Below are 11,223 nucleotides of genomic sequence, written 5' to 3'. Positions count from 1 at the left end.
TCTCACATGGATGTCTAAGAACAAACATAAATTTGCTAGGACATTAACATATCTTGAGTTCCCTCCTATTACTACCATTATACATTTGACAAGAAGCAAAGAATAATATGGAGGATAAATTAGGGGGCAACCAACACGTATATACTATATCAAGATGCTAAATACAATCCCCACTCTTTGATACACTCTTTACTACATTAAAATTAAAACATTAAAACTTTTTCATTATCCTTTATTAACATCTGCATTGCTCTTCTCTCTTCTTGTTAGGTAAAGGTCCATCTTTTATAACTTCAATATTTAGTTAGCATAGAGGATAAGACAGCCACTATTTGCAATGCCAATCCAAAATCTAAGAGTTCAATCATTCAATCCAACTAGTTCTTTTTCCTTTTTTTTTTTTTAATTGGCTTAAACATAATATAGTTAGGAAGAATTTATTTCAAATATTTCTCATATTCTTCTTAAGTGTTTGATTTCTTTCTTGTGCAACAAAACTGACAATGACAAAAAGCTGAGTTGTTGTCTTTTAGTTCAATCCAGCAAATCCTATTTTGTTTCATATAGTAATACTACCTCTAATCCTTAATATAATATTTTGTTTGATTTTTATTTTGGTCCTAAATATAAGACTCCAATCTACTTTGTTTCTTATATTTATCCTTTTTTTTCCAAGATGGTGCTTTAATAATGATAGTCCTAGATAAAAAAACTTGATTAGTAAGGATATTTTAGAAAAAACAACGCATATTCATTACAAATAACTAACTTAACTAAATTTCTTAATCTCTCCAAATTAGTCAACTAACTCTTATAATTAGGACCGAAGGTAGTAAATTATATTTTGCTTAATATGATAACAAATCATATTTTGTTCAATAGTAAGCTTATCCAGACTTATTCATGCTGGTTAACTGATCTTTATAGAGTGATTGAGACTTCACTAAACCCAATACTTTGGGTTTATTCATGTCAATATTACTAGACCGATTTAAATGCTTATCTACAGCAGATTTCTTAATAAAGGTAAGTTTTAACGAATACTACCTTTGATCGTTAATATAAGACTTTGTTTGATTTTTATTTTGATCTTAAATATAAAACCCCAATCCACTTTGTTTCTTATATTTATGTATTTTTTTTCAATATAGTTCTTCTAACAATAGTAGTTCTAGCCAATATACTTGATTAGTAATGATATTTTAAAAAACAACACCTATTTATTACAAATAACTAACTTAACTGTTTTTTTTAATCTCTTCAAATTAGTTAACTAGCTCTTATAAATAGGACCGAAGGTAGTATTATATAGCTAGACAAGTCAAAAGTTATTCCATCCAATCAATCAGATGGCCTAAAGCAATTTAAATGATAAGAAAAAGTATATAAATATCATTGGATGGCAAACTCTATTTTTAAAATTTACCTTTTGCTAACTCTTTGGCAAAGCACATTGGACCATAATAAGAATGCATAGCCTCCAATTTTGCCTAGCCTTCAAGTGTTCCAACACCAACGATGGCTTGCTGCACCTTTGGAGAAAAGTAAGCATGATTACAAAACTATAACATGGGTAAAATTAAAGACACAAAATAAATACTACATTCCGACACTAAATGTAACATCTAATTTGTAATTTGTAATAACAAGACAAGTTTACTCATGGAAAAAAATAAATTTAAAAAACTGAATAAAATTTTTCAAAATTAGCCAAAATTAAAAACGGCCACGTTTTGCCCTTTCCCTCGTTGCCTATCTCGAAGGTGATCAACCACGTCAGCGACTAAAATTGGCATAGGAACTTTATAAAACTAATAATTTTTTTGAGAATTACTTAAAAATTATAATTATAATTATAATTTTTATATTTTCCCTTTCAGGGTTAACGGCACAAAACGAGTCTGACTGAACTCACGCATAAAACCTAAGCATTTTTTGGCGTCTCTGTTCTGGTAGCCGGAGGTTTAACCCTAAAGCTACGAGCCTATATTATCTCCGCCACCGCCTTCCGCCGCCTCCGACCACGGTCATTAGCATTGTCACTAGATTATCCTTTTTATGAATGGCTGCTAAGAAAAGAAGCTCTGACGTTGAACACGACGGAGGGGTCGAAGTAGGAACGGAACACAGCAATGACTCTCCAAAACCCTTGAAGAAGAAAGTTAAGAAAGACAAGGAAAAGGCTGGGCAAGAAGATGTGGCAGCTTCCACGCCTTCTTCTGTTAAGCCTATGGAGAGGAAGAAGAAGAGGAAAGCTGTGGACAAGGACAGACGGCGTGCTGAAGCAGAAAACGATGGGCCCAAGCCTGTTCAAGCGAGTGACGACACAAAAGGTGATATTGAAACGAGGGCTTCATCAATGGCCTCGCCTAGTACAAGTGGTGCTCTTCCAGAGTTCCATATTGGTGTTTTTAAGGACTTGGCATCGGCTGATGAGTCAGTAAGGGAAGCTGCGGCGAAACGATTAGTGACGGAATTGAAGGAAGTTCAGGAGTCTTATGATAGGCTTGAGAATAAGGAGGTTGTTGAAGGTGGGTTCAAATTGGAGGCTGAGAAGGATGATGGTTTAGACAACTGTGCGCCCTCTGTGAAGTATGCTGTTCGTAGACTTATTCGTGGTGTGTCTTCGTCAAGAGAGGTGAGTGTTTTGTTTGGTGCTTAACCAAGGTTTAATACAAGTCGTATTGTTGTGTTGCATGCCAATTGCTGCTATATTCCAGCACTGGGGATAATAACTGGCAGATATTTCAATGAACAATAACCTTCTTTGAAATATAAGAATATTTCAGTTTTGTAAAGCACTTAAAATACGATAATGCTTGCTTATGGATTTTTTCCCCCTCTGCTTCTTCTTGGAACTCTCTTAATTTGCTTTGTCATTCATTGCTTTTGCAGTGTGCGCGGCAAGGCTTTGCATTAGGTTTAACTGTTGTAATCGGTTCCATCCCTAACATCCGAGTTGAATCTTTCTTTAAACTAGTTGTTGATTTGTTGGAAGTAACTGCATCAATGAAGGGTCAGGTAGGTATTAGATTCATCAATTTTTTGGTTCACCACTCCATTTGTTGGGTACTGCATATCAAGCTGTATTATTTGTGGAAGTGTAGGAAGCAAGAGATTGTCTTCTGGGGAGGTTATTTGCTTATGGCGCTCTGGCCCGGTCAGGAAGACTTGCGCGAGAATGGAGTTTGGACAAAAACACTTCATACATTAGAGAATTTATCACGCTACTAATCTCACTTGCTGCTAAAAAGCGGTACTTGCAAGAACCTGCTGTCTCAATAATATTAGACTTGGTTGAAAAGGTTAGAAATTTATGACGACCAGAGAAATCTTTCCCTTGGAATTTAGTACTGCTAATCACATGCTTAGTTGCCCTCTATGCTGATATTGTTGTAGATTTTTGTGCTATATGATGTTTTGCAACCTCCTCATCTTTGATGTATATCTTGTAATTAATTAAAAGAGATGTTAGTTATAGTTGCATCACTAGTGATAAGCCTACATTAGGGGATGTTGTGTAAATCAGAATTATGCCAGAAGCTATTCGATTTGCAAGTCGGTTTCTCTTTGTCTCTATTATCTTCTACTACTTCCTACTGCTCCCTCTTTCTGAATTCCACCTACATCATAATCACACTTCCTCTATTGCTTAAAAGGACAATGTATGTTATTTTACCCGTACAAACACATCCACAATTTGCAGATGGGATTGCTGGCGGAACTAGCATTACTTGTTGGTGATCCAACTGATGTTTTCAATTAAAATTTTGAAGAACCATTTTTATAATGGATTTCATGAGTTGAATCTATAGTATGTTTGCCTGCTTTTCTGTTAATTTAACTTGTGCTTTTTCTCCCATCGCTTGTCATTCATGGCTTACAAGTATCTCTCTCTGCTCAGCTATTTGTTTATGTCCATAGACATGCAGTAGCACATGCAAACAATAATTGGAAAGTGTCTATACCACAGGTTGGCCTCTTCTCGTGGGATTGTGCTCTGGCTATGGAGAGGGCTTTTACATTTATGTAGCTTGACTTGTTTATTAGGCATTATTCTTGGTGTCGAGGCTTTTTATTCTCTCCAACTTACTGTAATCTTTCCTTGTTCTGTGAAAACCTCAATTTTCTGTATGCTTTATTTTTTTCTTGTTTACATAGATAAGTTTTCTGGTGGTTTGAAGTGTTTTGCTGCTTCAGACAAGTGTTTAACCTGTCACACCTGTTTGTTTTATTGTGCTTTTTTTTTTCCAGCTTCATTTTGAGGCTTTGTTACATCATGTCATTGAAGCCCCAGGGCTCCGTGAGTGGTTGGAAGCTGCTAAAGAAATTGGAAATCCGGATGCTTTGCTTCTAGCTTTAAAAGTTCGAGAGAAGATTCCCATTGACAGCTCAATGTTTGGTGGGCTTCTGCCAAATCCATTTGGCTCCAGCCAGGTCTTTGCCGCTGATCATCTGTCCTCCCTGAGTAATTGCTTGAAGGTAGCCTTTATTTATCTTTGTATAGCAAATATAATTTTGGATGCAAGCAATCAAAAAAACTGCTTCTCATGCATTTTCTAAACATGGCAGGAATCAACCTTCTGTCAGCCTCGAGTTCATAGTGTTTGGCCTGCTTTGATAAGTATTCTTCTACCTAACGCTATTTCCCAAGCAGAGGATGCAGCATCGGCTTCCAATTCATTAAAGAAACAAAAGAAGAGTCGAAAATCCAGCTCTTCTGAAGAAGAACTTACCAAGAACCTTAGGGCTTTCTGTGAAATAATTATTGAAGGATCCCTTCTCTTGTCATCCCATGACCGCAAGCACTTAGCTTTTGATGTTTTGCTTCTACTTCTTCAAAAGCTCTCTGCATCATTCATTCCAATTATTCTGTCCAACAAAGTTGTTCAGTGCCTGATGGATATACTATCGACAAGAAACTCCTGGCTATATAAAGTTGCACAGCATTTTCTCAAACAGCTATCAGAATGGGTTGGGGATGATGATGTCAGAAGAGTTTCTGTTATTGTGGCTCTTCAAAAGCACAGCAATGGAAAATTTGATTGTGTCACACGGACAAAAGTTGTTAAAGATTTAATGTCGCACTTCAAAACAGAACCTGGTTGCATGCTTTTTATTCAGAACTTACTGAACCTGTTTGTGGATGAAGGTAATGCTCAGGAAGAACCATCAGACCAGAGTCAAACAACAGATGAAAACTCTGAAATAGGTTCATTTGAGGAAAAGGATTCTCTTGGGACCAATGGGAATTCTGACTTTTTGAAGAGTTGGGTCATAGAATCCCTTCCAAGTATTTTGAAATATTTGAAGCTGGATCATGAAGAGAAGCTTCGAGTGCAAAAAGAAATCATGAAATTCCTTGCTGTTCAGGGTCTATTCACTGCATCTCTTGGCACTGAGGTGACTTCATTTGAGTTACAGGAGAAGTTTATGTGGCCAAAAGCTCCCACATCAAGTGCTCTTTGTAAGATGTGTATTGAGCAACTTCAGATGCTATTGGCAAATGCTCAAAAAGAGGAAGGCTTACGTGCATTAGCAAATAGTGTTGAACCAAATGATCTTGGTTCTTACTTCATGAGATTTTTCAGCACCTTACAAAACATTCCTTCTGTTTCCCTTTTTCGGTCATTAGATGATGAGGATGAAAAGGCAATAAAGAATTTGCAAGAAATGGAAGCAACATTGTCCAGAGAGGCAAGTGTCATGACATTTCCTAGACACAATTGTTATAGTTGTTTTCTACCTTTATGGAGCTCGATATTGCCATGATGCATGAGCTTGCCAGTTTCTTTTTCAAATTTATCTTTGAAACGTTTTACACATGTAGCATTGTTCTCTGAGATTTGTTTTCTTGATGTCTTCATATATATAAGCATGATAGCTTTAAAATCTGCACTTGGTGATTGTAACTTAAGTGCGCAGCATAATAGTTTGGTGCTATTGAAATATAAGTGGTTGTTAGGCCCAAACAGCCAAAAATAGAAAAGATGATGGATTAATTGATGATGATATATCTTAGATGCTTCTTCATAGTTTTGAATATGGCATTCGTATAATTGTCTTTATGAAATTTTTTATGGCTCTTAGTGAGACCATTGTGCTAAACCACTGCTCTGAGGTTGACTAGTTAATTAGGCTTGTGATTCACTGAATTCAGTGTCTTGTGGCAGGAAAGGAGCCTTGGCCTTCATACTTATATTAACAGATTGCATGCATTGCGGTATTTACTTATTCAGTTGCTTCTGCAAGTGCTGCTTCGATCAGGGGAATACTCTGAAGCTGTATCTGAACTCATCATATGTTGTAAAAAGGCTTTTCCTGCTTGTGATATTCCTGATAACTCAGGAGATGATGTGGAGGTTGGTACAGAGCCTGACTTCATGGATGTTCTTGTGGACACATTACTCTCACTGCTTCCACAGTCGTCAGCTCCTATGCGATCTTCTATTGAACAGGTCAGCAAATGCAAAACAATGCACGTTTCATCTTCTGCTTCTTTATCAATTATAGTATTTATGATCACATTGGAGAGTATTATATAACTAAAATAAAATATTCATGGATCTTTGCATGAAAAGCTTAGGCTTTGAAGTTAAAATGATTTTTAAATGGTACAAGAGCCTCTGTGGAGGTGTTTTTTCCATGCTGCTTCAATTCTGGTAATTAGAAATTTTCAGAACAAGGTGTGACAACCTTGTGCTTGATTTGCTTGAAAAGCTCAAAGGGCTTTTTGTGATAGAAGAGAATTTTTGACACCAGTACCGAGCTTTGAATTAACCCCTTAAACTTTTTGAGCTGAATAGCCGTAGACATGTGTAGGATCAATGGCTACAACATCCTTGGTGCATGGCCATATGTTGCATCTTAACGTCCTGCTCTAGTAATGCTGCCTGCTAATAACATGCATTAACCACCTCTGAATTATATCTTATGCTTATGGCAGGCAGGTATTGTAGACTTTATTTAATATATACCAGCCAGCTTTTGACGCCTTTAACTATAGATTGATAGATAAAGAACTTGTTAGGTACACAAGGTTCCTAATCTATTTTCAGTTAAGAAAACAGTAGTCTTGGAGAGGATATATAGAGTTGAAGAATATAAATAAATTTAATATGTTTTTTGTATTTTCATTTTTTGGAGGTGTGAGATAGGTGAGAAAGGGTTATAGATTGAGTAATAACTTTTTTTTCTTTTGCTATCTATACACCTGAATATGCTGGGTGATTGAAAGGACTCATAAACGTGACTGCTCCTCATCTAGATCTTTACTTAGTTTTAGCACTCATGGACATTCCTTGATTTTAGTTTTGCTGATATGATCCTCCCATTCGAGGTGGTGCTGGGATACCACTGATGCCTATCTTGCAAATAATTAAGTGAAAAGGAGACTAGTAACTATTTAGTCTCTTGGTCAAGACATTGGTCAGATGTTCTTGTTTGTTAAAAGGTTGTGACCATTTTCTTGAGATCCACGACAATATCAACTTGTTTTGGACTGTCATCTAGCATTAGGTTACAAGTTATGTTTGCGGAAACCTTGTTACTCTGTCAAGTGATTGGCTTATCATCATTCCACCAATCCAAGATCCTTAACAAACTTAGGAGTTCAGAATCCCCTTGATCCGTTTCCTTATGCTTGACCTTGCCATCAGCCTATCACAGATCGCTTCTTTTCTTACGTTATTATATTGCCCCCAATAAATCAAAATAGCCATTTGTGGTTTTTCAATCATTTCGAGATCTTGTTTATCCTGCATCCAGTAATTCTCATGTGAAAAATGCTTCCTTGCAGCTTGATATTTAAGCATCTCATTTCATAATACTCTTCTTTTTTCAAAGTCAAGGGTCGTGTGCAAAATGGCTTGCTATCACATTTCCAACAGGATGGTTCTTCTGAAGAGGAGTGTTGTTTATTTATTTAAGGAACTCTTAAGACCTTGTAAAATGAAGATACCCTTATCAGTTTCCAGAGTGTTGGTTATTTATTTAAGGAAATCTAAGACCTTGTGAAATGAAGATACCCTTATCAGTTTCCACAACATTAATTTTTTGTTCATAATGTTATTTACCAAATCTTTTAACTCTTGACAGTCATGCCATCAACGGACAAAACTATAGGATGGATTCTGGTGTGGAATTGTATAATACTATCACTGAAATGCCCAAAGATCCACTGTTGCACTGTACAATGTGCTGCGGAGCACCACAATGGTGTAAATAAGAGAAAAAAAATGTAATGGCTTGTGTTTGGCGGGCGCAGCATCTTTTATTGGGCTGTTAGCATTTAAGGATTACTCCCACTTTTTTGGTGTTTGTAATGGTATTCCTTGACAAGTAGCATTAAAAGTCTCTTGAAAAGGTATTCCTTGACAAGTAGCATTAAAAGTCTCTTGAAAAGGTATTCCTTAGCAAGTAGAGCATCAAAAGTCTCTTGAAAAGATTTGGAAATTTTGTTGTGCCAGGACAAGGTGGGATCACGTTAGAGCCTTTTTCTGCAATTCTTTTACGCCTTTCCCCCACCCTCACACTCCCACCCCAAAAAAACAAAAAAACAAAAAAACAAAAAACAAAACAGAAAAGAAAAGGGAAAAGGGAAAAAATGAAAAGGGCCTCACTAATTGTTACACTGTAGGAAATGGTTTTCTTCTTAAGGATCCTAATTTTATTCTTTACCTAGTTACCTTTTTTTTAAAAAAAAAAATTTACAACCATAATCTAACATTCTCCATATGCAGGTATTCAAATCTTTCTGCAATGAGGTTACTGATGATGGACTAATGAGGATGTTGCGGGTAATTAGAAAAAGTCTAAAACCTGCTAGACATCCAGGAGGAGAGAATGAAGACGACGACGATGAGGATGACGACTTTATCAATATTGAAGATGAAGAAATTGATCAGGATGAGATGGGTGAAACAGCTGAGAGTGATGGGCAAACAGATGACTCAGAGGCAATAGTGGAGGTTGAGGAAACGGGTGATGAGCATCCTGAAGCTTCTGATGATTCTGATGATGGTATGGATGATGATGCTATGTTTAGAATGGATACATACCTTGCCCAGATTTTCAAGGAGAAAAAGAATCAGGCTGGTGGGGAAACTGCTCATTCCCAACTTGTGTTGTTCAAGCTGCGCATCCTTTCATTGTTGGAGATCTTCCTTCATGAAAATCCAGGCAAGTCTAGGTTGCTTATACTGTTAATATACGATGGGCCAGCATTTTACATTCATTAGCGATATTGAAAATTGAAAAATAAAAGAAATGGCTATATCTGAATTCAGTTTGGAGTGAAATTTTTGCATAGAGATTGTCTCCAAGAAAATATTTGAGTGATGCATATATGCATCAGCATATATAGGAATTAGTCACTTAGAAGGTTTTGAGTCAAAACTCTAATCCAGAAGCTTCTTTTTGTTTGCTATACTAATGGTGAATTACCTAGTTCATCTCTTGTTGAATTATTGATCTGGTCTTAGACACCCCCCCCCCCAAACAAGGGGGGGGGGGACCAAATAGAAGTACTCATGGTGGTCTTTTGATATATTATACAGATAAGCCCCAGGTTCTTATGGTGTACTCCAATTTGGCTCAAGCTTTTGTTAATCCGCACACAGCTGAGGTTAGTGAACAGCTTGGACAGCGTATATGGGGAATCTTGCAAAAGCAAATTTTCAAAGCAAAGGATTATCCAAAGGGTGACGGCGTCCAAATATCCACTCTTGAATCTCTGTTGGAAAGGAATTTGAAATTAGCTTCAAAACCAATTAAAAAGAAAAAGTCTGCATCTAATCCGTCAAAGCAATCAGCCTCCTGGAACAGGCAGAAAATGGTTTCTTCTCTCGCCCAAACTTCAACATTCTGGATTTTGAAAATTATTGATTCTAGAAAGTTCTCCGAGTCTGAACTCCGGAGAATTTATCAAATTTTCCATGAAGTATTGGCAGCATATTTTGATGATAAGAAGTCTCAAATCAAATCTGGATTCTTAAAAGAAATATTTAAAAGAAGACCATGGATCGGCCATAACTTGTTTAGCTTCCTTGTTGAGAAGTGTGGAAATGCCAAGTCTGATTTTCGTCGAGTTGAAGCACTTGATTTGATAATAGAAATATTGAAGTCATTGTCAGCAGCTGGTAAAGATGGTGACCAGAATGCCTCAAAAAAGATTCTTAAGATCAATATTGATATACTCTCTCATCTAGTGAAAGTGTTGGTGACAAATATGCCAAGCAAACAAGGAAGGCGGGCAGAAGTGAGGAAGTTCTGTGTCAAGCTCTTTGAGACCTTGTCTGCATTTAGCCTACCCAAGTCTTTTATGAAAAATTTGGCCCCTGAAGCTCATGCTGCGCTTGAGTCACAACTAGGTGAGCAGTTCACTAATTTTAAGAAGCTGGGAAAGTAAGCAATGGATCAATAGGTAACAGCCTCATTACATTGTTTTTGCTTCTACACTGTCACATTCGAAGTTGGAAATGCAGCCATTAAAATATCTGCTGCAGGCACCAGAATGGTCCCACTGGTGCTCACAAATGGTCCTGGTTTGGCCAATTGTTAGATGGGCGTTGGGAGAAGGGTTACATCACCATATAATATAACCTGCCTTCAGCTAAGGGAAATTCTTTTTGTCCATCATGGAATTGGAGCATTTTCTCTTGGTTTTCTTTTTCTTTTTTTTTCCCGATGACTGTTTTATTATACATGTTTAGTGAAGAGGTAAAATTTTTGGCAGTTAAATGTTATTCTTGAAATGTTATTTGTTAGAAAATAAACCTTTGGCACATGAAGTTCTGATAGCGCATGCTTTTTTATGTTTTATATCGTTCTGGGAAATGAATGAAAGATGTTAGATGTGGGACAAGTCCCCCGTTCTTTTTAATGACCTCTTGTCATTGCAGGTTTCGGTATTAGTATCATCTTCCTATTGGAATTTGAAAACATCATTTAAAGTCGGACTTTTTTTATCAGAGTTACAAGGTTTATTTTTTATACATATAAATCTGGGTTGCTGAAGCATTCTCAATTCACACACCTGAAATTAAAGATAGCTCCCGGCACGGGCTGGAATTTGTAGGTGAAACTGCATCCCTTTCCAACCAGAGAAAATCTATTTAAAAATATTACAAATTGATTTGATTCAAAATTATACTCAATTCATGGTTATTTTCACATGGCTAGTGTTAAAATTAAGCCTTTAATTTTAGGTAGACACTGTTGAGT

At 36.6% G+C, this 11,223-nt stretch overlaps 1 protein-coding gene across 1 annotated transcript; it reads left to right on the top strand.

The window, feature by feature from the left end:
* The first annotated feature begins 1,938 nt into the window (after positions 1-1,938).
* Positions 1,939-10,882, top strand: LOC114738295 (rDNA transcriptional regulator pol5). The gene is made up of 8 exons (XM_028926336.1): positions 1,939-2,638; positions 2,896-3,021; positions 3,108-3,305; positions 4,255-4,482; positions 4,573-5,697; positions 6,174-6,458; positions 8,742-9,180; positions 9,558-10,882. Exons 1-8 carry the CDS (start codon positions 2,063-2,065, stop codon positions 10,406-10,408), a joined length of 3,828 nt encoding a protein of 1,275 aa, XP_028782169.1. The 5' UTR covers positions 1,939-2,062; the 3' UTR covers positions 10,409-10,882.
* Positions 10,883-11,223: the final 341 nt, after the last annotated feature.

Source organism: Neltuma alba, unplaced genomic scaffold (genome assembly GCF_004799145.2).
Source record: "Neltuma alba isolate B1F8T4 unplaced genomic scaffold, ASM479914v2 tig00002809_pilon, whole genome shotgun sequence".
Lineage (NCBI taxonomy): Eukaryota > Viridiplantae > Streptophyta > Magnoliopsida > Fabales > Fabaceae > Neltuma > Neltuma alba.
Note: the sequence above shows the minus strand (reverse complement) of the source record. Positions and strands in the feature narration are given on the sequence as shown.